The 26,666-nt window shown below is 39.3% G+C and overlaps 1 protein-coding gene across 2 annotated transcripts in view; it reads left to right on the top strand.

Annotated features, from left to right (window-relative positions):
• The window catches only part of LOC137258238 (A disintegrin and metalloproteinase with thrombospondin motifs 16-like), a 132,882-nt gene that overhangs the window by 73,601 nt on the left and 32,615 nt on the right, over nt 1-26,666 (top strand). For both annotated transcript variants that reach the window (XM_067795833.1, XM_067795831.1), the window contains exons 3-4: nt 5,785-6,125; nt 25,480-25,636. In XM_067795833.1, coding sequence (XP_067651934.1) covers nt 5,785-6,125; nt 25,480-25,636 — 498 coding nt within the window. The remainder of the gene's footprint in view (nt 1-5,784; nt 6,126-25,479; nt 25,637-26,666) is intronic.

The following is a 26,666-nucleotide window of genomic DNA, read 5'->3' as shown; positions in this document are numbered from 1 at the left end:
CCTCTCACATGACCCCCTTCCTGAGCTCTTCGTTTTGCAGTTCCCCTGTGTCATGCTCCTACCCCCATCAACCCCCCATACCACCCCCCATACCACCCCCCTTTCCTGTATGCAATCATTTAGCTGCTAGATAAAATAGGAGAGGTTATGAATGAGACTTGGGTGGCTGCTCTACACTGAAGTCAGTGTGCTGTAAAGCATATATACAGAGTAAATGTTGTCAGCATGGTTCATTCAGCTCTCCGGGGATTTTAGGAACATTTTCACTTAAATCCTATAAAAGGTTTCCTCAAAAGCTTTCTTTGTTGATTGTATTTGTAAACTTGAAAATATTTTTGTATGATTAAATTTTCATTAATTACAGTTTTGTTTATCAAGCATTTGTTAGAATTATTGTATGTTTGGAGTGGGAAATGTTTAAATATACATGTTGTGTGTAAATTTATGAAGAAAAATATTATATGATAGGTTTTCTGTGTCATACAGAATTTGTTTTGGAAAAATCAATATTTGTATTCAGCTGAAGCTGATGAGACTAAACTTTCATCGTCCATGCCTTTGAACTGAAGAGGAGTCTGGAAGTGGTTGTGCCCTACAGGAACCATGCCTTACACAGCCCTGCACACAGATACTGCCATGCTTTATTTGTTCAGAGAATGTGACATTTGCAGGAGAAAAAGCAACCTTGGCCTGTGCCTGTACAGTGTTTGTGAAACTTGAAAATATATTAGGTTTAAAATCTTTAGTTTTTTTTGTGTCAGTGTTCTGTAAATTAGCCCTAGTTCTGTACACATACCTGTGTAAATACTGGCATTGATTGAGACATTCAGGTTGTTGAATTGATCATAGGGGGTTCTTTTGTAGCATGTTTGTCAGTTCAAGTGGAGGATGGTGTGAAGACATCCCACAGATGACATCCTGTCAACTTGCTAATTGTCTGTTGACCAAGGTTTCACCTGATTGTACATAAGTGCTTTAGGAGAAACATCCCATAGATGACATCCTCACGTTGTCAACTTTCTGATGGTCTGTTGACCAAGGTTTCACCTGACATAAGTGCTTTAGGGGAAACATCCCACAGATGACATCCTCACCTTGTCAACTTGCTGATGGTCTGTTGACCAAGGCTTCACCTGACTGTACATAAGTGCTTTAGTGGAAACATCCCACAGATGACATCCTCACCTTGTCAACTTGCTGATGGTCTGATGGAATGGTTTCATGAGCTGTACATGTATAGTTACCCCGGCAACGCTGTTATGGTTGCCATGTTTGATCTGTATAACCAGCACCCTGTGAGGAATCAATGTTAGACTGTTTCCCCGGCAACCTGAGTGTGAAGGCAACTGTATGGATCAAGTATTCAGACTTCGGGCTCGGCTGATGACATGTTAGCAACTTCAGACCATTTGCTCATAATATCAATCACTGGATTGCGTTGTCCAGATTAATTTGTTTTCCACAAAGCGATATCCCACACCTGGAAGCTAGAATATTCCTGACAGTAGCATTGTTGAATGAGTGAGTGAATTTTAACCATGTGCGAAATCGAACCTGGATGACAAGTGAATACCATATCCAATATGTTTCTGAATGAAGCAACAACACTGGCAACAAGAATATAGAACAGATCTGATACATCCTCAGAATAGTTGCCCTAATTATGTACTCCCTACTACAGACTCTTAGTGAAGAGAAGTTATATATTTTCAGAAATAGGAGCAATTAATTTAAACAGGGTGTGGGAACTTAATCATATTTTTAGCAATGTACAAGAACTATTTCACCTGCCAAGCCCATGGATGAGTGAACCCTACAGGATGTGATCCATACAGTGAATGTCCTGTTCTGTGTTCCAACATGCGAAACACATCACTGTCATGATAATATTGTACATAGCATATGCTATACCAACATATTTCAACTGTAAGCTGTGTACATCTCCCACTAAGGGTTAAAACGACAGGATGGGGTCTGACGTTAATCCTCCTATTCATTCCCACGAGTATGCCTGATTTCACCTCAATATAAGTCGGTTTATTTGTAGATTACCTTGTTATCAATCAGCCATTTTAACACTGACTGAGTCAGCAAAGAACATTGATAGCTACAGTTTCTGTCTCTCTGAATGTTACGTTGTTGATACAGAAATAATTCTAATACTAAAGTGTCTTAGTGTCATAACATAAAACTTGGTATGTATCCAGATGAAGGGGTGTGTGGTAATGAAGTGGGGGATGACAGCGTTTATGCTTCATGTATGGTGATACTGATCACGCAGTAGGCATCAATTCACAGAACCCTTGTCAGTGTGGACCCTGCTAATCTGAAATGTCTTCATTTGTTGTGATACTGATCTCATAGTAGACATCAATACACAGAAACCTTATCAGTATGGACCCTGTTAATCTGAAATGTCTTCATCTGTTGTGATACTAATCACACAATACACAGAAACCTTATCAGTATGGACCCTGTTAATCTGAAATGTCTTCATCTGTTGTGATACTAATCACACAATACACAGAAACCTTGTCAGTGTGGACCCTGTTTTTCTGCAATGTCTTCATCTGTTGTGTTACTAATCACACAGTAGACATCAATACACAGAAACCTTGTCAGTGTGGACCCTGTTAATCTGAAATGTCTTCATCTGTTGTGATACTAATCACACAATACACAGAAACCTTGTCAGTGTGGACCCTGTTTTTCTGCAAAGTCTTCATCTGTTGTGTTACTAATCACACAGTAGACATCAATACACAGAAACCTTGTCAGTGTGGACCCTGTTAATCTGAAATGTCTTCATCTGTTGTGATACTAATCACACAGTAGACATCAGTACACAGAAACCTTATCAGTGTGGACCCTGTTTATCTGGTATAACTTTGCACTGTGGACACATACTGCTAGTAACATTGTTATACATAAGGAACCCTCCCATAGTTGTGGTTTGTAATCTGCATGTTGTAAATAATAATGCATTTATATTATCTCAGTCAGCAGTCCTAAACCTTGACAGTCTGGACTCTGTTTATATGGACATTTGGTATTGTGGATAACTACTTGTGATTTTTAATCTATGCATTGTCAAGTCCAATGAATTCATGTTAATTCAGTCAATGGTCATGCTCTCTGACCTGGTTGACACATGTCATCGTAAACTGATGCTCATACTGTTGATCACTGGATTGCCTGGTCCAGTCAGACCACCACCTTATAGCTGAAATATTTCTGAGTATGTTGATTAATAGCTCAAATATTTCTGTGTATGTTGTTTAATAGCTGGAATATTTCTGTGTATGTTGTATAAAACTGGAATATTTCTGAGTATGTTGTATAAAACTGATATATTTCTGAGTATGTTGTATAAAACTGGAATATTTCTGAGTATGTTGTATAAAACTGGAATCTTTCTGAGGATGTTGTTTAATAGCTGGAATATTCCTGAGTGTTGTGTTAAACAACCAACTATTATGATTAGTCCCAGTTTGTGTAAATGAGGACATGGCAAATGCTTTCCTGTTATAGTCACTATCATTACGTTTCAGAAATTGATGTTGTACATATGTTCTGCTGGTGAGTTCCTAGTGTGTTAAAAAGTGTTATTTAGATAAATCTTCAAGTTCCTCACAATGTCATAAATAGTTACAAGTGCAACAAAAATAACGAAATTATGATAAAAAAGTTATAATAAGCAAACATTTAAAGCATAATTCAGAAGGATGAAACAGGAGATTGTTTTTGTTTTATGTCTGAAGTAAATTAAGAAAATCATCAGTGTTAAGAAATATAAATACATTTTCAATGTTTTCAAAGGATAAGCATTAATAGTATTTGTTTTGAATGAGTAGGAAGATGTACAGCATTGTTCTGCCTTTCAATATGTCTGAAGATTTTAAGGTGAAAGCTCAACTTTAAAAGTTAAGTATTTCATATATTTTAGACCTTATTTCAAAACTCGTGAGAATTATTTGCTGTTGAATCAACATTCAAGATGATGTGAACTTTGTCGAGACACATAATGTCCCATTGCACTATGTGACTCACGGAGACGCCATACATACATGGGAGCTGGTACCTTGGTCCGCCTCATTGCCATCTCATGGTGATGGGATTAAAGGCTATTACACATTACGTTGGTACATAGAAGAGTCAGGCCCCATTGCCCTCCTACACATAACAAAATCAGTCTACCTGGGGAGGAACTATTACAGGGATAGATACCTTTGACATGTTCAACTAGACTGTAGAGTATTGTATTTGTAAAACAACTTCAATATAATGGAAAACGACTTATCTGTTTAGATTTATAGATAACAGACAAGTGTCTGTATCTAAGCTGTCCATAGCTCACCTGTATTTGACATTTTCTGCTCACTCAACATGATGTGCTTTTAACATTTTTTGGCATAAAACATCTTATAGTGAAACACAAAAATAACTGAATTTATTCCAGTTTTAATTAAATTTCAACAAATAAAAAGTCTTGAAGAAGCACATGGTTCAAGTACATGACCATAGTTTCTTTTATGTTATGTATGGCAGGAACAAGTAAAATATGTTGACACATTGGGAGTGTTGGCTGGTTGGTTAGCATGATTAGCAGTTATTGCTTCGTGCCTTGTCAAGGAGCAGCCGGTGGGTCCAGTGGTTCAAACTGCGCAAATGATGTGGTTCAAAACCACAGAGGTTAAATGTGTGAAACCATTTTCCTGTTTCCTCTTCATTGATATTACTGGTATATTGATTTAAAAATGTTGTTAAAAACTTCCACTACGGAGATGAGTGGTTATAGGCTCAAGAATTAGGTTGGGTTTTAAATTGTGAAGTTTATTGACCAAGACTGTAGGTTTGGAATAAGCAATGTGACTTTAACTTCGTAGAAATGCAAAGTCTATGAAAAAATGAAAAGTGAAATATGTTGTATGAGCAAGAAGTCTTTTATGCAAGTAAACATATCAGTATGGATCTTGATTGAAATGTAGTTGATAATGGTGCTGACTGGATATTGCTTTTTCATAATCTGTACGTGTCATATTTTATTTTCTGTGAAGGACATATCATCTTCACACGTGTATATTTCAACTTTTGAATGTACATTAACTCAAACGAAATAACCTACCAAGCATACTGAAGTGACAACCTATGAACAGGTCGAATGAGTGTGTGAGTGAGTTTAGTTTTATGCCACACCCAGCAATATTCCAGCTCTATGGTGGCAGTCTGTAAATAATCGAGTCAGGGCCAGTGATCAACAGCATGTGCATCGATTTGGGCACTGATGACGTGTCAACCAAGTCAGCGAGCAAGCCGATCCCGTTAGTCGCCTCTTACAACAAGCATAGTCACCTTTTTTGACAAGCATTGGTTGCTGAAGACCTCTTCTACCCCAAATCTTCATGGGTCTGAACAGGTTGGAATTGATAATACCCATACCAACCACTGACACCATGTCCTCTTTCTTAACTATTTGATGCCATTGAACATGCACTTGAACTAGACATGGGTCATCATTGGTCAACTTCAGTGATAGAAACAAATTTCATCTTTATGGTGTTTCTTATTTTGGAGCAACCCAGTACAGCACTGACTTGGCAAAAAGAAGGCCTAGGTTAGATATTTTCTTGTCATTTCAGAATATGAAGTGGCATACTTGCTATTTACAAATACTTATCTCATCTTGGAGTGTGAGGTGGCATACTCACTATTTTACTAATACTTCTCATTTCAGGATATGAGGTAGCATACTCACTATTTATGAGTACTTGTTTGTCATTTCAGAATATGAGGTGGTCTTTCCCTACATCTTTGATGGAGGCAATAATGTTGTGTCCAGAGACTGGAAGAAAGTGGCACGCCATAAAAGAAGCACAATTGGACAGAGTGTCATCCATGTCAACATCAGTGGCTTTGGGGAAACGTTCCACCTGGAAATGTGGGAAAACAAGAAGCTTCTTGCACCAGGATTTAAAGTTTACCGTCGAAAAAATGTTTTCAATGATACTGTAGATGATGAGCAGACGTCAGCAGAAGACCTTGAGAATGACCTTGAGTGTTTATATACCGGGAGTGTTCGTAACCACAATAACAGCCCAGTGGCAGCCCACATCTGTGATGGAATGGTGAGTAGTACAATTTGTCTTGTGTTCAAAATTTGATTCCATGTTCTAATCCTCTAAGAGGTAAAATGTTTCCTGATGAGCAAAGAGATAGGGATGCAGATGAGATGGCATGCATACATATATACAGGGAACTCATGATAATCTACACAGAAATGTAACCAAGGAAATTGTCTATATTAAGAAATTTCCGGATCCAGGAATGGAGGAATGTCCACTTGCTTGTGTGGGGACATTCCAGTAGAGATTGTCTGGAAAGTTGAGTTCTTAGACTAATCGGTCCCAGACCGACCAAATTCTTGATATACATTTATGTTCATTCAAAGGTGTTAACTGTTCCATGATTTGGTTAGTTTGTCTTTTTAACTGCACACTCAGCAATATTCCAGCTGTATGGCAGTTTGTAGATGGTCATACATAATGAATGACACCTATTTTCTGTCTCCTGTCAGGTATTGCTGGAATATTGGTTACAGTGTCGCTAATCTGACATACTGTATAGAATCAGAAACAAAGGCTAACATTAAACCTTAAATTAAACTACAGGTCAATGTATAGAATCAGAAAGAAAGGCTGTCATTAAACCTTAAATTAAACTACAGGTCAATGTGTTAGCCCAGACGGTTAACTAATCTAAAGACTTTGCTTCAGTTCCACGGATGGTTACAGTGTGTGGAGTTTATTGTTTTTGGTGTCCCTCTGCTACAATGCTGGAACAGTTGACACAGAGTGACACCATTCCAATTCAGCTTGATTAACCATAGCTGGCTCATTGGTCTTACATCTGTTAAGTTACTGATAGTACAGCTCGATGAAGGCTTTGTTGTAGGTTTAAGTCCATATTTGAATTAGGCTGTAGGTCTTATATTTGAGTCTGTATTCAAAAAGTTTTAATATGACTTTGAATGGGATATCTTTATAAATTAATTTGCTTTGAAGATTGTTAAACTTGATTCTGAATTAAGAAGGATTTAAAATTGGGCAAGACCATAAACATGAATGCTATGAGCTTGGATGACAATTTTGCACCGATCTACCAATTTTATTTCAAGCCACCTCCCCCCTACATTCGATAACATATTAAGTTCCCTGTTGCCATCCCTTTGTAAGAGCTTTAAGTTGGTAACTGTTCTTCATAAATACTGTTACAAGTATTTTGTTGCCTCTAACATTATATGGCAACATGCTGCTGATAGGTAGTGACTTGTAATATATACTTTGACCGATAAATAATTCTGAATGGTTTTGTGTAGACGTAAATGTGGGAACATTGACTTTTCTGACATAGAAATACAGTTTTGTATGACACACGATTTTTAACACATTGACAGAGCAGTGGTCATGCAAATCAGGTTACTCGCAACAGTTTAACCTAATTGTTGGAAGCATTGTCTCAACACAATAGGAAATGTATCCCATTTGACCTCTGTGCCCATGTGGGTGGACAGTTGACCTCATTGTACATACAAACATGCTGGTCACCATGCATTGACCATACATGTCAGATTTACTGACCTTTTGGAAATAGACTTTTCCTCCACTGACATTTGAAGAAATCCTTTCAGTTCAGGTCTTGACAGTTAAAGAGGTTAAAGAACAAGATCAGTCATCAGCTGGAAATGATTTTTTGGGGGCCCATGTTTTAAACTGATTTTTTTAGAAGAGTTCAATAAGAATTTTTAAAGATAATTTTATACTTTATACTTTATAGTTCCTGTTCTTACTTTTTGCACACATCACCTTAATGTCATTTTTGGCAGAAACATGTGTTCTCAAAAAAGTGATTGCTTATTCTTTTAAAAAAAATAAGCTGTCAGTAGCTGTGGGGAGTCTTTAAACACACGTATATTTGTATTCAGGAATTAACATTTGACTGACTTTCCTCCTTGTTCAACAACATATATGTCTTTGCAGGGTGCAGAGTGAAAACTTTCAGTGTCCTTGTATCAAGTGGAACTTAATTATTCAGATACTGATCTGACATCTTGAATAGTAGAATGGTCCACATGTTTGTATTATTGGAAGTATTTATTAATAATTATTGCCAGTTTAAGGGTTGATGGTGTAGCCTAGTGACTAAAGCATTCGCTCATCATGCTGAAAAACCGATTCACACATGGTGCTGTGTGTTAAGTCCATTTCTGATGTCCCTGACATTATATTGCTGGAATATTACTAAAAGCAGTGAAAACTATACTCACTCACTGTTTCAGGCATTAAGAAGTCTGAAAGGCACAGACTGCACATTAATGTGTTGTTTTTCAAAGCAGAAATGATTAGTTGTGTGAAAGCACATCTCTCTCTTTAGTATCGTCTCTTAGTAAGAATTTAGAAGTAATTCATCTTTGTCGGTTAAGCATGAAGATATTAAGTAGACTCATCCAATCATCATTATTTGGTAGAAGGAGATTCAGAAGAGAGACATATATCATGCATTATGATGGCGCTATCTTCATCACGGTAGCATCCACAGGCAGGCTCAGCTCTCCCTATACACTATCATCTACAGTGTATAACAAATGTTTATGAAATCTTACTCTACAGCCCAGCGATACTGTCTCTTAAACCATGACCTATCAAACCAATTTTTCTCCAGAATGGAGTAGAAGAATCATTGTCTGTACATTTTGGTTCCAGATAATCAGACATTAGGACAAATGGTTCGACAAATAGATAGGTTTATGTACAGATAGTAAATCCCCATGAGCCTGTCCGTTGATGGTATCAACATCACTACTGTAAGGATCAAGTCTACAGGGAATACACACAACTGCTGCAAGGATATAGACTTTGTAACTGGGATTCCAAGGGTCACTGACTCAGCCTAGGGAGACTAAACATGGACACTGCTGGAATGGAGTCAATTACAAGAGAGGCAGATATTCTATGTCAAAGATGAGACCTTTCATCCAGCAATGGCCACAAGGACGATTTCCACCCACCCAAGGCAGCTTAACAGCATGCTTGTGATGTGTGTAGACTCTGGAGATGGGCCTAGAGGATAATGGAGGGGGACTTGACCTGAGGGCTATGTGGGTTCCCTTCAGTGTGAAGCTGGATATCTCTGCATGCTCTGTGTGTTGCAGACCCAGGTTTACTATCTGCCACAGGGTCAAGTCCTGCAAAACTTGCTGCTACTGGGAGGGGACCACCCACCTACAACAGACAGAACATTTCTCACTTCTCTAGTAGGATGTTTCCTACACTAACAGCTAGTCTCTGAAATGAACATATTTTAAATTAAAATAAAATACAGAAAAAAGGAGCGCAAAGACTTTCTCCAAGTTTAGAAACTGTGGTAATCTAGACTTGCCCCACAATGTGGACTTGCATGGGAGGCACTGAGTATGTTTGTTTCAGGGTCTGACAGACTAACAAACGCTTAGTGTCTGAATATATGTAATTTTATTTGAAACAAGTAATTCCTTTTAAACTGAAAAAGAGCCCGGGTGAGATGGGCAATTCAGAACTTGAGGAAAAGTGGACATGCTTCACTTTATGCTGTGGCATTGCAGAAATGCCTAGGAGGAAGGGAAAATGAATCAGCTAAGGATCCTTGATATCTAATGGATCAAATGGCTACACTTGGTTTAAACATATTCAATTCCAAAGGAGGCATCAGATTGTTATCTGAACACTGCTCCAAATGCAAATAACTTATAGATATGACAGCCCTGAGGAGAAAAGCATACTGTTAACAGACAATAAACAATGGCTTTCTGATAATGTAACAATCATAATTTATTGACATGGCCGCTTATAACTTTAGAATCATTTGTGTTGGACAGTAATACTAAAGGGTAATTTCGTTTGTGCCATTGCTACCAAATCTGCCTGACAGTACAATGAAAGAATGGATAGATACTAATAATCCAAGATTTTCTTTAGTAGATCCATGAGAGTGGCCATATAGTATTGTTACATCCTTTGGTATAGAAGAACATGTTGTGTCTTATGTCAGTTTAATTAACACACAAAAAGAAGCATTGAATCGGATGTTCGTAACAGTAGCCACAAGAACAAGATGGATTTGAAGATAAAAATTGTAAATACTTACGTTCATTTACAGTGTTCCCAGAAATTATTGAGAAAATCTATGTTTTTTTTCTAATGATGCTAAGATTGGAAAAAGGGCTTTCACTATGTACTAAGCATACTAAATAAGGGAGACAACTCTTGAAGGCTTAGAAGGTAGCTCATTACGTCAAGAGTTATCTCCCTTGTCTGAGCAGACGGCTTCCTGTGTTGACATGGCAGAATTTACAGCAAGAGAGAAAAGAAAGCTCATTCCAAATGATTTTGAAAGGGGTGAGGCTGATGCTAAAGTGTTAGCTTGTAGACATGGTATTCCTCTGTCTACAGTATACAGAACTTTGAAGAATATTCAAACAGGAACCGGGATAGAGCACAAAGCAGGGGCAGGTCAGCCTAGGAAATTCAGTGTTATGGATCGCCGAAGACTTGGGCAGATTGTGAGTAGGGGCAAATTGAAAAGTGTTGAGAACATCAGAAATGAAATGATTAGCAGAGGAAGTCCTCAGATATGCAATGAAACAGTTAGGCAGGAATTACAGAGACTTAATTGGGTGAAAAAACGTGGAATTCCCTCGCCGTTGATGAAAGATGCACAAAAGGAAAAACGTTTAAACTGGTGTCGGGCTCATGAAAATCAAGATTGGGATAATGTTTTCTTTACGGATGAAAGTTTTGTTTGGCTTTTCCCTAATTGTGTGAAAATTTGGACCAAAGATACTGTCAAACCTATCTACCGGCGACCAAAACATAGCCCGAAGTTTCACATGTGGGGTGGCATATCGGCTCGCGGAGTGACGCCATTGTGTGTTTTCACGGGAAACTTAACAAAAGAAAGATACGTTGACATTCTAAATGGTCACCTTCTTCCGACAGCACAAACATTGTATGAAGATGATTGGATTTTCCAGCATGATAATGACCCAAAACACACTGCGCGCTACACAAAACAGTGGTTGTCGGGCGAAAATGTTCAAGTTTTAGACTGGCCCAGTTACAGCCCAGACCTAAACCCAGTTGAGAATGTGTGGGGAGTCATGAAGGACAGAATAAACCAAAAGGGACTGAGAAATATTGAAGATATGAAGGCCGAGGTGGTCCAATATTGGGATACCCTGTCACACGATTACCTACAAACTTTGATGGGTAGTGTGCCTAGGCGTATTCAGGCATGCATTGCTGAGCGAGGAGGTCTAACAAAGTACTAAAACAAGACTGAGACTGTTAAAGGATGATGTTTTAACATGTTTATGTAAGTAAAACGCCAGAAGTTAATAAACGTAATGGGTTACATGACGCAACATGATTCTCAATAATTTCTGGGAATACTATAAATTGCTGCAACTGACTCTGAGGTGCGAATGGATAATATGACAGAATCTTGATCCAGAGTTTTAATTTATGTAGTTTTGACTATTGTTATTTGACATATTGTCTACGCTTCATGTTGCGTTGCTAAGGTATGAATATGGGAACATGGTTTTGTGCTGCTTTTAGCAATATTCCAGTGTGGGACACCAAAAATAGGTTTCTCACTCGGTGCTGATGCTTGAAGTTAAACTTGTACCTTCAACAGGAAGAGAAGATGCACTTCACTTAAAAGATGAAATGTCTGTCTGTGTGAGGCCTCGGTTGGTTTGGCCTCTAGTGTCCCTTCCATTTACTACTTTAAGAATGTTTTGTTCTCTTTGTATGGAATTTTCATGTTTATAGACAAAACATTTGAAAAAAGTATTTGAAAATAAATTATCACCTTTTATATGGGTAATATTTTCGTATTGTTTCGTTATTCCAATCCAACAAAAACAAGCCATCAGTGATTTCAAATGAATTGAAACTATTGTCACTTTATTGAATGTTGTTTTTTGGCACCGTTATGTGGTAAATAGAAAAAATGAAAAGAGAGTATAAACTTGTATTCATATATTTCAATTGGATTTTTACCTGAAATCCACCACAGCTATGGTGCTACAGCTAGGCTCTGAACTGTGCCTTGGAAACCTTTGTGTGAGCAGGTAGTAATAAAGTATATGTAAAGGAGCAGGAAGCAACTGTACCTCCTGCCATGATGTAGGGGACCTGTGATAGTCAGGCCTGCATTTGTACAGGTTGACTTAAAAGGTTGCATGCTGATCCTGCTACTACAGAAAACGCTTTCTTTACAACTGATCTCTGGGGTGCAGGTGGCAAAGGGATCAGTCTGGATGGCCTGTTTGGCTGTAAATATGAAACTTGTCATATAAACCATTAACCAGCCTGATAACTGTATCGATAGTGCAGCCAAATGTGCTGTTTGGGTGGTTCACTTTCACATAATTTCTTCTTGGGGAGGAGGTGAAAAAGATTGTATACTGTATCTGTGAAGTCAATTTACAAAATGATTTTATGGCCAGAATATGATGCATCTCTAAAACTTTCATTGATGTGTAGATAGTTACCTGCCCTTGTTAGAAAGATTGTCTTTTGTATGTGTTTTCGATTAATGAGTGAGTGAGTAGGGTGTTATACCACTTTTAGCAATTTTGCAGCAATATCACCACAGGGGACACCAGAAATCATAGACTTCACACATTGTACCCGTGTAGAGAATCGAAATTGGGTCTTTGTCGTGATGTTCAAACGCTTTAACCATTAGGCTACTTGGTTGATCAAAGTTCATGCAGCAAAGAGGATTTAATAGGAACAAAATTACATGTAGCATTTTATGCAGCCCTAAAACTTGATGTCAGAATATTGAATAGTGGATTGAGTTACCTGCCCTTTATTTATGGCTCTGGTGGAGAAAAATGATTTCGTTTGTCCTTTTCTATTATTCTTGATGAGTATACCCATGCAGTGTATGTTTAAGAAGTATATATCCACTACCCACTTAGCAACTGACAGCCATCACTGACCTATGCACTGTTTTGACTTATGCGAGATACGTTGCATTGTTTGAAGTCATCTGTAGAGTTTCTAGAAGGGTTATAAAATATACTGAATATAAAGAACACAAGTAAGAGGCCATGGTATATGAATTAATTGATAATGAGACAAGATGCTATTTTGTTTTCTTCATGTATACAACAGATGTTTCTAGTGGATAAAATCCATCATACCTTTTGAAACCCACCAACATGGGCTGCCTGGAGACATCTAATCAGTTGTGGATTTTGAACCTGCAATCAGAGGGTTTGGGATTTCAGAAGGGATTCAGCACAACAATTACACCTCAAACAACCCAAGAAATGGTTAAAATGAAGAATCACTGATGGCATGATATGATTTGTAAAATTGTAAACTGTATAACCAAATGATGGAGGCACTGCTGGAGAGCCTTTTCCATTTAATCCAAATCTGTGAACCGAGATGTTATGATCGAGTTAATTCTTCAGCTATAACCTGAAGTGTTGGTGCACTCTGTATACGTCACTCATTTCTTTTGACTTCTAAGATAAGGGAAACAAGTCCAGCCACAAATCATCCACAAATCATCCACATAAAGACTGCAGGTGGATTCATTTCATGAAAACCCTCGCCATGGGGGTTGGCAGTGTAGCTCTCTGGGTTAGGAACCAGCGACCCAGAACAGGCCAAACTGTGATGAGTCACAGGTAGAATACACCTTGACTGTGTGATTGTTTCGCTGTGCTCCACTGTGGTACTGTTGACTGTGGAACGACACAGCTCTAATAGGTGCTTTCAGCATTATCTCAGAGTGGACTTGATCTCTATGGGGCAACTGTATTACTGAACCAGTTTCTCTCAGTTAACTGCATTGACTGAGTGGTTCTGCTGCCCTGTAGGTCTACTGTAGGTAACAGAGTGCACCCTTTTACCTGCTGCAATTGTTGGTGTGTTCACAGTATAAATGGCAGCTGACAGTGTGTGTCCCATCACCTGCAGAAATCATGCACACGGACAAATGCCCTTGTTGCGTGTTCTTTATGATTGTCTACTAAATGTTGGCCTGGTTTTGCACCCTTTTATACTTCTCAGGCTTCTGTCTTGAGAGTTGAAGGGATAGGATGGCCCAATGGTTAAGGCCTTGGTAAGTTGGGCTTGGTTTTCTGTTTGAACACAAATTTGTTCATGACCCTGTCTTTATTATGACTTGAAGAAGTTGGTGGCCTAGCTGTTAAGCTATTGGTAATATGGGTTTGGATTTAAGTTTGGTTACAGAATGTGATACCACTTGTTTGTGACCCTGTCTGTATTATGACTTATAGAGGTGGTTGGCCCAGTGGTTAGGCCATTCTTAAGTATACAATCATACAGTATATATTGAGTTCTCCTCATCCCTTGTACAACATTTTACCCATCCTGGTCCATATCTAGCTCTAGTAGGAACCATTCAATCCATTTCCTTGTGAACCTTTCTTTATGGCACCAACCACTCAAAATACCACCCTACCTCTGAAATTTTCCACCCTCCCTGTGAGGTGACTGAGCAAATTGTATGTAAATTAGGCTTAAAATGAAAAGTTTTACTTGTCCAAAGGAACCCAGCATATTCTTTGGTAGAGTTCAAATTAGGACCCATATACAAGTGAAGGTCTGGATGATAACAAAACCGGACAACTGAACCATTATGTAAAAATTGATTTAAGGAGAGGATTGTGACATTTTGGCCCTATAGAAGTTTTTATTGCCTGGCAGGTGTACAAAGGTTGCATGATATTATCTTTTATTACTCAAGCCACATAAACATCATTTATATTTAAATGCCTGTCATATTTGAAATGTGACTTTATAATCTTTGAAAGAAATGATGTTATTAAGTTTGATACTTGCCATGTGTCGCATCCTCATAAAGAATAAATCAACGGAAGATGGATCTTGGCAGATAATAGTATTGGAAGTTGTTCGTATGTTGGGGTGAAAGTGATGTTATAGGTAGTTGGATGGATGGTACACAACCTGACTGGACAAGTCAGCATGGGCAATGTGAGTACATCAAGCAAGTCGGGGGCACTGATTTGGCCTATTTCTGGTGTACCCCACCATATGATATAGCTGGAATTATGCTAAAAGTGTTGTAGAACTAAACTCACTAGAGTGGTTGGTATTGTTTGAGATGGGTCTCTTGCAATAATCCACTGGTAAATTGGATAGTTTTATGATGAAGCTATGATCAAGGGAGACCTGCTAATGATGTACAAGGGTGGGGGAAAATGGTAAAGTTTGGTGATATGTCACCAGAGTTGTATATTCCCCAGGGAGTTAAGATTGATAATATGATGTGGCGTTGAGATTGACATCCAGTGATCAAGGGACACAAATGTCAGCGCCTTGAGCAAGCACTGGTTGCATGGATATGTGCGCTATATAAATATCCAATAATAATATTCCTGAGCAAGTGATGGACTTGATACTATGGTGAGCAGGTTATGATCAGGGTGCCCTGACTAGGTTGGGGAGTTGGACGTGACATTCGTTGACTCAGGGGTGGACTTGATACTATGGTGAGCAGGTTATGGCTGTGGCACTGACCAGGGTGGGGCATTGGGTGTGTGTGACATTCCATGATAAAGTGGTATACTTGATACTATGGTGAGCAGGTTATGGCTGTGGCACTGACCAGGGTGGGGCATTGGGTGTGTGTGACATTCCATGATAAAGTGGTATACTTGATACTATGGTGAGCAGGTTATGGCTGTGGCACTGACCAGGGTGGGGCATTGGGTGTGTGTGACATTCCATGATAAAGTGGTATACTTGATACTGTGGTGAGCAGGTTATGGCTGTGGCACTGACCAGGGTGGGGCATTGGGTGTGTGTGACATTCCATGATAAAGTGGTATACTTGATACTGTGGTGAGCAGGTTATGGCTGTGGCACTGACCAGGGTGGGGCATTGGGTGTGTGTGACATTCCATGATAAAGTGGTATACTTGATACTATGGTGAGCAGGTTATGGCTGTGGCACTGACCAGGGTGGGGCATTGGGTGTGTGTGACATTCCATGATAAAGTGGTATACTTGATACTATGGTGAGCAGGTTATGGCTGTGGCACTGACCAGGGTGGGGCATTGGGTGTGTGTGACATTCCATGATAAAGTGGTATACTTGATACTGTGGTGAGCAGGTTATGGCTGTGGCACTGACCAGGGTGGGGCATTGGGTGTGTGTGACATTCCATGATAAAGTGGTATACTTGATACTGTGGTGAGCAGGTTGTGATCAGGGTGCACTGACTAGGGTAGTGTGTTGAAGGTGTGTGACATGTCTTGTACTAGAGCTTGATTTGACATTCCATTGAGCATTTACTGATGATGTTTCCAAACTTGCAGGAACTGTCTGTTTGACATTTTGTGATCATGGGGCACCTGTTTCTGATGAAATCACGCTATATCTGCTGCATTTGTCCAAGCATGTCACAGAAAGAGACAGCTGCCCCTCACTTATCAGTATCCAGACAGTGTAACAAAACAGAATTTTAGTGTACCTTTTGAAATGGTGTCATGTATGATATTGACCTTACAAAGTATCTGAAGGCTGACTTAATTTAAAATATTTTGAAGTATAACTCGAGTAGACCTCCCATGGAGATGGGACGACCAAGGTTCATAAACTTTGAATGCACAGCTGGTACTCAATACTTTAATATTGGAAAGGGTGTGGTGGTTTTGCTCTTTCCATATAACTGTAAGTGTATACATACTGAAGACTTTCATCTCTCTCATGTACAGAATGATCGAGGCAAGTGCAAATCAATTCATGCAGTCAAAACTTGCTTTTAAACATTCTTATGGGAGCAAGATGGTGCTAGGTGAAAGGTAGTACTGAGCTGAAGGTTGCCATTGCCTCCTCTTAATGGTTATGTGAATTATTTATTTATTATCATCAATAAAGGATATTTATGTAGTGCACATATCCACACAACTAGTAATTGCTGTTTTTGCCCTCGATTTTTGGATGTCAATTTCAACAGCACATCATTTTATCAATCTCCACTCCCTGGGCATCAGAAATATTAAATCCCTAAATATTATCATTATTATTGTTGGAGTTGCCTTACTTTGCTCTGTTCATGTAAGGTTATTTTCTTTTTTACATTGCAAATTAGTTGTTTGGCAATATAAAACAACATGCGCTCATGTCTACGTGTCAGTTTAAACAAGGTAGTAGGATCTGCGATAATGCAGTCAAGTTCAGTAATTACACATGACCCTAGATCTCCAGATTCATTTAGCATGACACTTACTCATGACATTAAAAAACTGATGTCATGGCCGATAGGATGTAGATATGTGAGTCATGATGAACTCAGTGATGTTGAGTACGGTTTTGTCTATGCTTCTATGCTGGTGTAAGTGGGTGCAAGTAATTTGATGCTGCAAATTACAGGGCTGAGATGGATTAATTTGAACATTTTAGCATTTTATATTTCTGTGGGAAAGATGAAACAATTTGCCTGAATGGAGCTTTCTGAAACAAATTCATCTCATGATCTCATAGTCTGATACCTTGTGGTTCATGACTGTCAAATTTCTATTTTTGATTCTGTGATGTATTTCATGACAGATATGCTTCAAAACGTAAAACTGTTACTGACACAAATTGATACATCAAGTTTACTCCACCCTAGTCAGTGCCCTAGAAATACAACCTGCTCACCAGAGTATGAAGTCCACCTCTTGGTCAAGGAATGTCACACACCCTCAACAACCCACCCTTAACAGGGCCCCTGATCACAACCTGCTCACCAGAGTATCAAGTTCACTTCTAGCACAAGACTTTCCACACAGCAAACCCCTGAGCACACAAGAAACCTAGGCAGGTTTGTCATCATAATTAATCTTGCTTAATGGTAAACATCTGGCTTTCAGACTGAATTGCATGTCTCACTCACTCACTCACTCACTCACTCACTCACTCACTCACTCACTCACTCACTCACTCACTCACTCACTCACTCACTTGAAAGCCCTAAATTACACAGAGACTGAGACCAATGATCACACATCAAGTATGAATGTTGTGTAGGGTTTAGTTACAAACAGTAGTTCATCGCCCCAGGTTCTTGTCTCTGCTCTGAGTTTCATGGCTGCCTTCAGACTACAACAGACAAGGTCTCTGGGTCGGGCACAATTGCAGTTATATGCCAGGGTTATGTCACTTGCATTGACCCAGGATTGCAGTGAAATATGATATGCTCTCAACCCTTCTGCTTCAGTACATGACAACCACTGTCTCTGGTAGATGAATTCCTAACCTGTCCAACTCCAGCTGTAAGGAGCCAGTCAGCCTTCTACCCAGTCTGGCTGTCAAGGGGTCTGGAGGGCTGATGGGGTGTTGTGTTTGTTCAAGTATCCACTCCATGGGCACTACATAGGTCAATGTCCTGATGGATAGGAACATGTCCTCGGTATGAATGAAGGGTGTCTGTACCTGGAATGTTTATGTTTCCATTGGAACTACACTACAGTCATGTAGTCTTTCACAGTTGTTATGTATCATCCATACATGTTTATGCTGTGAAATTTGTCTTCATTATATGGATTTCAAGAAAAGAAATGGCTAAATATTGGTGTATGTTAAAGTTGATCCTTGCTGTGAATAAGGGTTTGCTCAACATTGAGTATTTCAGTACAGCTGAGGACATTCAAAGAACATTAAGGGATTGTTTTGGACACCTCATATCTGAGGACATTCAAAGAACTTGAGTCATGAACATTCTTGGTGCACATCAGTCAGAGGACATTCTAATCTCAGCTCAGTGTGATATAAAGTCTATCTTTGAAATTCACTCACCAGGTCGTTATGATGACACTGAGATCCTGAAGTTGTGTTGATGATATTCAGTTCTCACATCCATGTGAAAACATTCTCCCCCACTGCTAATCAGCAGAATGGCAGCTTCAGAGGATGCCTGGGGCCCACAGGGAACATAATGCTATCATCACATCAGTCTCTTGTCTCCTTGTGTCAGTCTGGCTGGGAAGATCAAGTCACTCCACGTGGATCAGACAAATGTTGGTTCACTGGATCAGACAAATGTTGGTTCACCGTTTACCTTGTGTTGGACCCCTTCTGCAGTTGAATATGTCTTACAGCTTAAATTGCCATGTTGCTAGACCTTAATGTTCCAAAGAGGCTCTGTGGGGATTAACTAACCCCCTACATCCTTGTTTAGAAATTTTTTTTAGCAAAGCCACTCGAATGAGAATATTTACTGTTGATGTCATGGCTGTTTGTTTTTCTAACAGTTGTTTTCAATTTTGTGTTTAGGATTTCAGGTTTTGATCCACAGAGGGATAGTTTCCTCGAATGCAAGAAGACCAAGAAACTCTCAGTTGTATGGCATCCAAGTTTCCTTCTATTATCACACTGTAGGGAGCAAGTTTGTTTCATAGGGACCATTTCAAGTGTGAAGATGAAAGATTATTGAGATGTCAGTATAGAAGAATTCATATTGATATAACTCAAATGTTTTTTTAAGCCTGTCTGTAATACATAAGGGTGGTTGGGTAGCCTTATGGTTAGTAACTTATTTTTATGATATCTTCACACATATTATAAATATATGTGTAACCTCTACTTTGATTTTTGGAAGGGTAGGAGGGTGGCCTAGTGGTTAAAGTGTTGACTTGTAATCATTGTAAAACCATACTCACTGACTAATTATGGAGTTACTTTTCTATTTATCTCACCTCACACATAAATGGGGAACATAACTAAACATCAAGGGTACATCAACCCATGTTCCCTCTTACCCACTGAACAACTTAATGTATGTTTCAGAGTTTTTGGTGTGGGACTGTGGTAGCTATGGAATGATGCTACGTTTCATTTGGAAAGGATTCCCATTGAGATGATCAAAACTTGAAATCTGAAACCTAGATTTGCTATAGCATTGCAGTAGGGGCTGGGAGGAAATTAAAATAATACTGTGGAGGATGTCTCTTATTTCTGCATTGAGTGAGTGAGTTTTACACTTCTCTTAGCAATATTTCAGAAGAACATGGCAGAGGACTCTAGAAATGGACTTCATACATTGTACCTATGAGGAGGATTGAGATTGATACAAATTGTGCTCAAATAACTATTTTCATTTGCAATGCTATTGCCTGTAATTAAATGTATGTGATGTAGTCTGTGGATTCAAGTGTCACCTTTGGACTATAATCCTTCAATAGGTATGTGTAAAGTCAAGTATATGTGTGTGTATATTTCAATAATGCAGGGGCTCAGGGGTAGTCTAGTGGTTAAAGTGTTCAGAAATACTGGTTTGATTCCCTACATGGGTACAATGTGTAAAGCCCATTTCTGGCTTCCCTTGCTTTGATATTGCAGGAATATTAACAAAAGGGACGTAAAAACTAGACTCACTCAATCTATAACATAACTTAAATCAGTATAAAATCTTTCAACTCTGTCAGTATGTTTGAAATGCCCCCTACCATCTGTCAGCCAATCAGGATCTGTGGTGTGTGTATTTGCTGAATGCTGTCCTACTCTGACCTGCCTGGCATCAATTTGTAACTAAAAACGATGTGTTGATGTACTTACAGAAGATATATAGACAAACTGGCTTATCATATATCTATGATGAATGAGTGTCCATCTATATAGCCGTGGCCAATCTAGATAGCCCACTTTCAGATGTACCCATGGACTACTGAGACAGCAGATCATCAACTCCCTGTGTAATTGAAATCTTATGTACACTGAATTTCCAGGGGTTCTGTCAGTAAATGTTGAAGTTGTAAAATTAACTCAACATTCCTTGCTTTGCGTATTTGCCATGTGCATGCAGCGACAGGGGCCTTCAAACTACAGATTAGTAAGCATGGAAATGTGTTGCCATTTTCTATTTCTTTCTTTTTTTCTTTTTTTTTAGAACAAAGATAGATTCTAGGGCTGAGATAATTCAAGAAAAAATACCACATATTTAAAAATTTTGTTGATATTTGATGTTAGTGGTCATGAATAAAGAATTACATTCTTGATTTTGGCCAGACCAGTTGCATTTCTTGCTTTACAAATCTGCTGGTCATATTTTTTTTTTTCAAGAATAAGAAAAATATAAATTAATTTTCCCCACTCCTAATGTCAATGTGAAATACTCTTAAAAACTGTATGAAATCTCTCTCAAATTACTTTGTTGATATAAGAAACCAAAAGAGTAAAAATGGAAACTCATGTTGGTCTTTTTCAAATATTTTGGTGATTTTTTAAAATATTTTTTTCCTGCTCACCTTTAGGTTTTCTGAGGAAAAAAATCTGTGAAACAAGAAACAAAACTGATGTGGCCTACTTTGTCATACCCTGATGGTGTCACATCTGAAATAAAGTGATGGTGGTGTGTGGGAAGAGGATATATTATGTCAAACCACCAGGTGTTCAACTTCCATTTTGTTGAAACTAAGTTGGCTGAAGGGGTTAGATCACTGACTTTAGTTGTGGCAATTACCTGCCTCACTCTGAGATAGGAGTTCAAATCCAAGATGGGACTGGATCCCCAGTCTGTACTTTACTGAGAAGTGTAATCCCAAACATATAAGTTGAAACACAGGAAACCAGGATTTGTCTTGGATGATGGGATAGCCCAGTGGTTAAAGCATTTGCTTGTCATATGGAAGACCTGGGTTCCATTCTCCACATGGTTACAATGTGTGAATCCCATTTCTGGTGTCCTATGCCTTGATACTGCTGGAATATGGCTGAAACAGGCATAAAACCACCATCACTCAGTCACTGAGTGTTTGTCTGAAGTCAGTGTATGCATGCGGAATTGAACAAGCCCTTCTTAATGATTAATGTTAGTGGAAAGTGATACAGTTAGTGTTTTATTATGACAAACATTCCTTCTAAATACATTATAGCACAAATAACATATTATCCCAGTAAAGAATTAGCCTAGAATGGTTGTAATTCAGGAGGTATGATACATTTTTCCATGGACTAGATGCCCTGATATTAGTTTGGATGTGATCCAGCGACTGCTGTGGGGAAGATTGTGGAGGTGACGGGACAGGATTCTCTTGCTCTGTGGAAGGCTGTATCTAGTGATAACTGCCGCTGATCATCCATCTTGTCTCCCAGCTGGAGATGCAGTGATGATGACACCAACCGTACTCTGATTCTGTCAGAGTCAGGATACAGCCATCTCCAAACAGGTCTCCATGGTGTTACAGTGTGCTATCAGATGTCACCAGTGAGATGGGTGAATGTCAGAGGGGGTGTAGAGGTGGATACTGACTCCTCAACCACTTTGTCCAACCTGTTACAGTGTGTGAACATCTGACACCTGCTAGCGTGATACTGTCAGAATTTTGCTGACTGCAGTCACGTGTAACAACCTTCGTACATGCACTGCGGATGAACTCTAGAACAGGATCTCTCACACCGGGACTAGGACTGGTATGATCCTTGTCTGAGAACAGGATTTCTAACACCTTGTTTAGGATGAGCGAAACTGTAGAACAAGGTATCTTAACACTTTGTCTGCAGTGATCTTTGTCTGGGAACATGGTATCTCACACCTTGTCTGGAATGATCCTTGTATGGAAATGGGGTATCTCACACCTTGTCTAACATCTAACATCTTGTCTGGGATGATCCTTGTCAGGGAACATGGTATCTATCTCACACCTTCTTTGGGATGATACTTCTCTGGAAACAGAGTATCTCACACCTTCTTTGGGATGATACTTCTCTGGAAACAGAGTATCTCACACCTTCTTTGGGATGATACTTCTCTGGAAACAGAGTATCTCACACCTTCTTTGGGATGATACTTCTCTGGAAACAGAGTATCTCACACCTTGTCTAGGATGACCCTTGTCTGGAACCAGGGTGTCTTACACCTTGTCTGGGATGAGCAAAACTATAGAACATGGTATCTTACACCTTATCTACAATGAGCCTAGCTCTAGAGCTCCAAGCTCCAGAACAAGGCATCTCACACCCCTAGCTCCAGAACAAGGCATCTCACACCCCTAGCTCCAGAACAAGGCATCTCACACCCCTAGCTCCAGAACAAGGCATCTCACACCCCTAGCTCCAGAACAAGGCATCTCACACCCCTAGCTCCAGGACAAGGCATCTCACACCCCTAGCTCCAGAGCAAGGCATCTCACACCCCTAGCTCCAGAACAAGGCATCTCACACCCCTAGCTCCAGAACAAGGCATCTCACACCCCTAGCTCCAGAACAAGGCATCTCACACCCCTAGCTCCAGAACAAGGCATCTCACACCCCTAGCTCCAGAACTGGCTCTCTCACTCCTTCTCTCTGTTAGGTTGATGTTTGGAAAGTGTAATACTGCTGGTCTTGTGAAATCTCGTAAGCGAGATTTATATCTCACCTGGATAGGATTTAGGAACTTACGAATTCCATATGAACTAACGAATGCAGGGGTAAGATAATTGTGTTTCGTTTGTGTAACCATGATTATTACGTATTGTTTTGTGGTGTGCATCGTTAGGCACCTAGGTAGTGGTGAGAGTCAGTTTGTAGACGTGTCAGCTGTGTGTGCATGTATCTCTGATGTAAGTCCATACTGAATAAGTAGCTATGGTCTGTAAAGACAAAGTTGTTCTTCTTCCACAGATCTAACGTCTACAATAGATCTAGGTAAACATTTGACTCTAGAACAGGTTATCTCACACCTTGTCTAGGGTGAACGTAGGTCTAGAGCAAGGTACAAGGTTCACCCCATGCCTAGGATGAACATTGTCTAAGAACAGTGTATACACCCTGCACATTATCTGGGATGAACCTAAGTCTAGATCGGGGTGTTTCATCAATGGACCTAGGATAAACCTAACTCTTGAACATGAACCTCTGTTAAAACCAACCAGCTCACTCACTCATAACAGCTTGTGAGTGAACACTTCCGCCCATGATATAGTCCTACGGTCTGTTTATGGCAGTCAGTGGTAGAAGATGCAGTTAGGGAATTGTGACATATCTACTCTGATACACACAACTGGATTTGTTGGTATTGTTGAACACTTTGGTAATTACAAACTTGTATCATCATATGACAAATTGCCTGTAATGATAAGGTTACCATGCAACAATTCAGGAATACAATGGGTTTGGGGATTATGTCTTATAATTCCCTTAGCTGATGACTGATCTGGTCTAGTCACACATTGTTGTAACTTTATGCTATTGTAAAACAGTCACAATAAGTTGATTGCAGATTTACACAATGTGTCTGCAGATGCCAGGGCAATAAGATCTAACAGTGACACGACCTCGGGTGGCCAAGTAGGTAGCTCAATCCCAACTTGGGCTCTCCATCACAGGATTTTATGATGATATAAGTGCTTGCGTGATTTATCAAAGTCAACAGCAGTTTGAAATTAGTTGGGTAACGGCTCTAGTATGCCCTCACAGATATAAATGTCATCGTCGTCATCAGTTGAAAAGCTTTGTGTTGCAAGAGCATTCCATGTAGTCTAGACTCTTTGTTATAGCTCGATGAGAGTGTATGCTGAATGGTTATGTGAAAAAACTCACGCAAAAAATGAAAACCATTATTGCCATTGGGGATTAAGCAAGGTGTCCTCAGTCTGTGGGTGGCATTCTCCATATCTGAAATCAAATATACCACATGTTGGTTACCTCATTTGCTGTTTCCATGTTGAGTCTGAACTCTTAGCATATAGGCAGCTAATTATCATGCCTGGTTTGATTCTTATCTCGTGGAAATACCGCCAATTTTTCAAATATATTACGGCACTTCATTCACCTTTGAGACAGTGTGGCATATATCAGGTATATAGTATGGAGTGTGTGTGGGGTTTGTGTTTTGTGTTTTCAATGTCATCACACACAGCAAGATTGATTTCTACTGTGAAGTCCATCAGAGGTGGTTCCAAGAGATCTTTACAATAAGGTGATGTACTGTACTTTAACATAGGCTAACAACAACCTAAGTGCTTAGATCATATTGTATGATAGAAATAGAGTTGCACACCTGTATATGATATTGGAGCAGAGGTGTCTCACAGAGGCTGGTTTAATTGTTGTCCGTGGAGAAACAGTGCCATGATTATTGCTCAGGCCTGGATTAGGTGGAACTTGTCTGTCATACAAACCCTGAAAAAAATCCATGAAAGCCCATGCAAGTCTATATGTGGCATGTCTAGATTTCAACAGTTTCAGGAAAGGATGAAGTCTTGGGGCTCATTTTCATTATATTATCTTTTTTTATCATGAATTTGTGTTTCTTTAAAATATGTTCATTTCAGAGACTAGTGTTGTCTGTCAGTTTGACATGATCAAAAGCTCTATGATTGGGTGGTAGTGTCCATATTCTTATAAACATGTTGTGTCTTTGGATGTCATCAAGGACGTTATTCAGATGTTACTTTTTCTTTACAGACAGGAATTATACGCACAGCTGAAGAAGACTATATCATCGAACCTCTCGAGCATCACATTGTACTTGACCTAGACCTTGACAATACGATTGGCAAGCCACACAAACTGTCAATATTGACAAGGCATCAACGAATGTTTGAATCCCCAAAATACTCTGGTAAGAATACATTCAGTAACTTCATTTGGCAATCTATAGTAGGTCTATCATACTTCAAGGTGAAAATATCGTAATAAGTTCTAACAAAAGGCATCAACAAATTCATTTTGCTTTTGGATCAGAACCACCTGTTAGAATTTGTCCTATTTCATGTACAGCTGTGTCAATGGAGGATGGCACTTTAATCTCATAATGGAAGACATAAACATTGATGCTTCATTTTTTCAAACCTTGAATTTCTTTAGCTGTTCAGAGTAGTAAAATTAATGTGACTTATGTCATCGGTTCCAAATTGTGCAGATCGATGCTCATGCTGTTGAGCACTGGATTGTCTGGTACAGACTGGATTATATACAGAACTCCACCATATAGCTGGAAAATTGCTGGTTCAAGCATGAACTAAGTCTGTAGCCAGTCTGTAGCCTGTGTCCTTCTCTCTGCAGGACAGACCCGTGAAGGTGTGGGGTAGAATAGGCCTTTAGCAACCCTTGCTTGTCCTGAAAGGCAATTATGCTTGTCATAAGAAGTGAATAATTGAATTGAGTGGTAAACTCACAGACTTGGTTGACGTGTCATTGGTCCCCAATTGCGCAGATTGATGCTCATGTTGTTGATCACTGGATTGTCTGATTCAGACTCGATTATTTACAGACCAATGCCATATAGCTGGAACATTGCTGACTGCGGTGTAAAACTCAACTCACTCACTCACTCACTCAAGCGTGAACTTATTATCATCCCATCTGTCTGCAGAACAAGCATGACTTGAGAGCAGTTCCTCGTGGTCAAACTTTAACAATAGTTTGTCACTTTTTCATATAACTTATACAGGTCCATGCAATATTTATATTACTTCAGATGGGAATCGGCACATTTTTTAGAAACATTCAGTATGATGCTCTTTTTTCCCTGATTTGGTTTTGAAACATTATCGTCCAGACGGGATATCAAGGAGCACTGTTTACATGATAACAACAAATATTTAGTTTCCTCTTTGCCATAACACTTTGTTTGGTAGGTTCCATTAAGT

This window comes from Haliotis asinina, chromosome 12, assembly GCF_037392515.1.
Source record: "Haliotis asinina isolate JCU_RB_2024 chromosome 12, JCU_Hal_asi_v2, whole genome shotgun sequence".
Classification (NCBI taxonomy): Eukaryota; Metazoa; Mollusca; class Gastropoda; order Lepetellida; family Haliotidae; genus Haliotis; species Haliotis asinina.
This window is presented reverse-complemented; position numbering and strand designations above follow the sequence as displayed.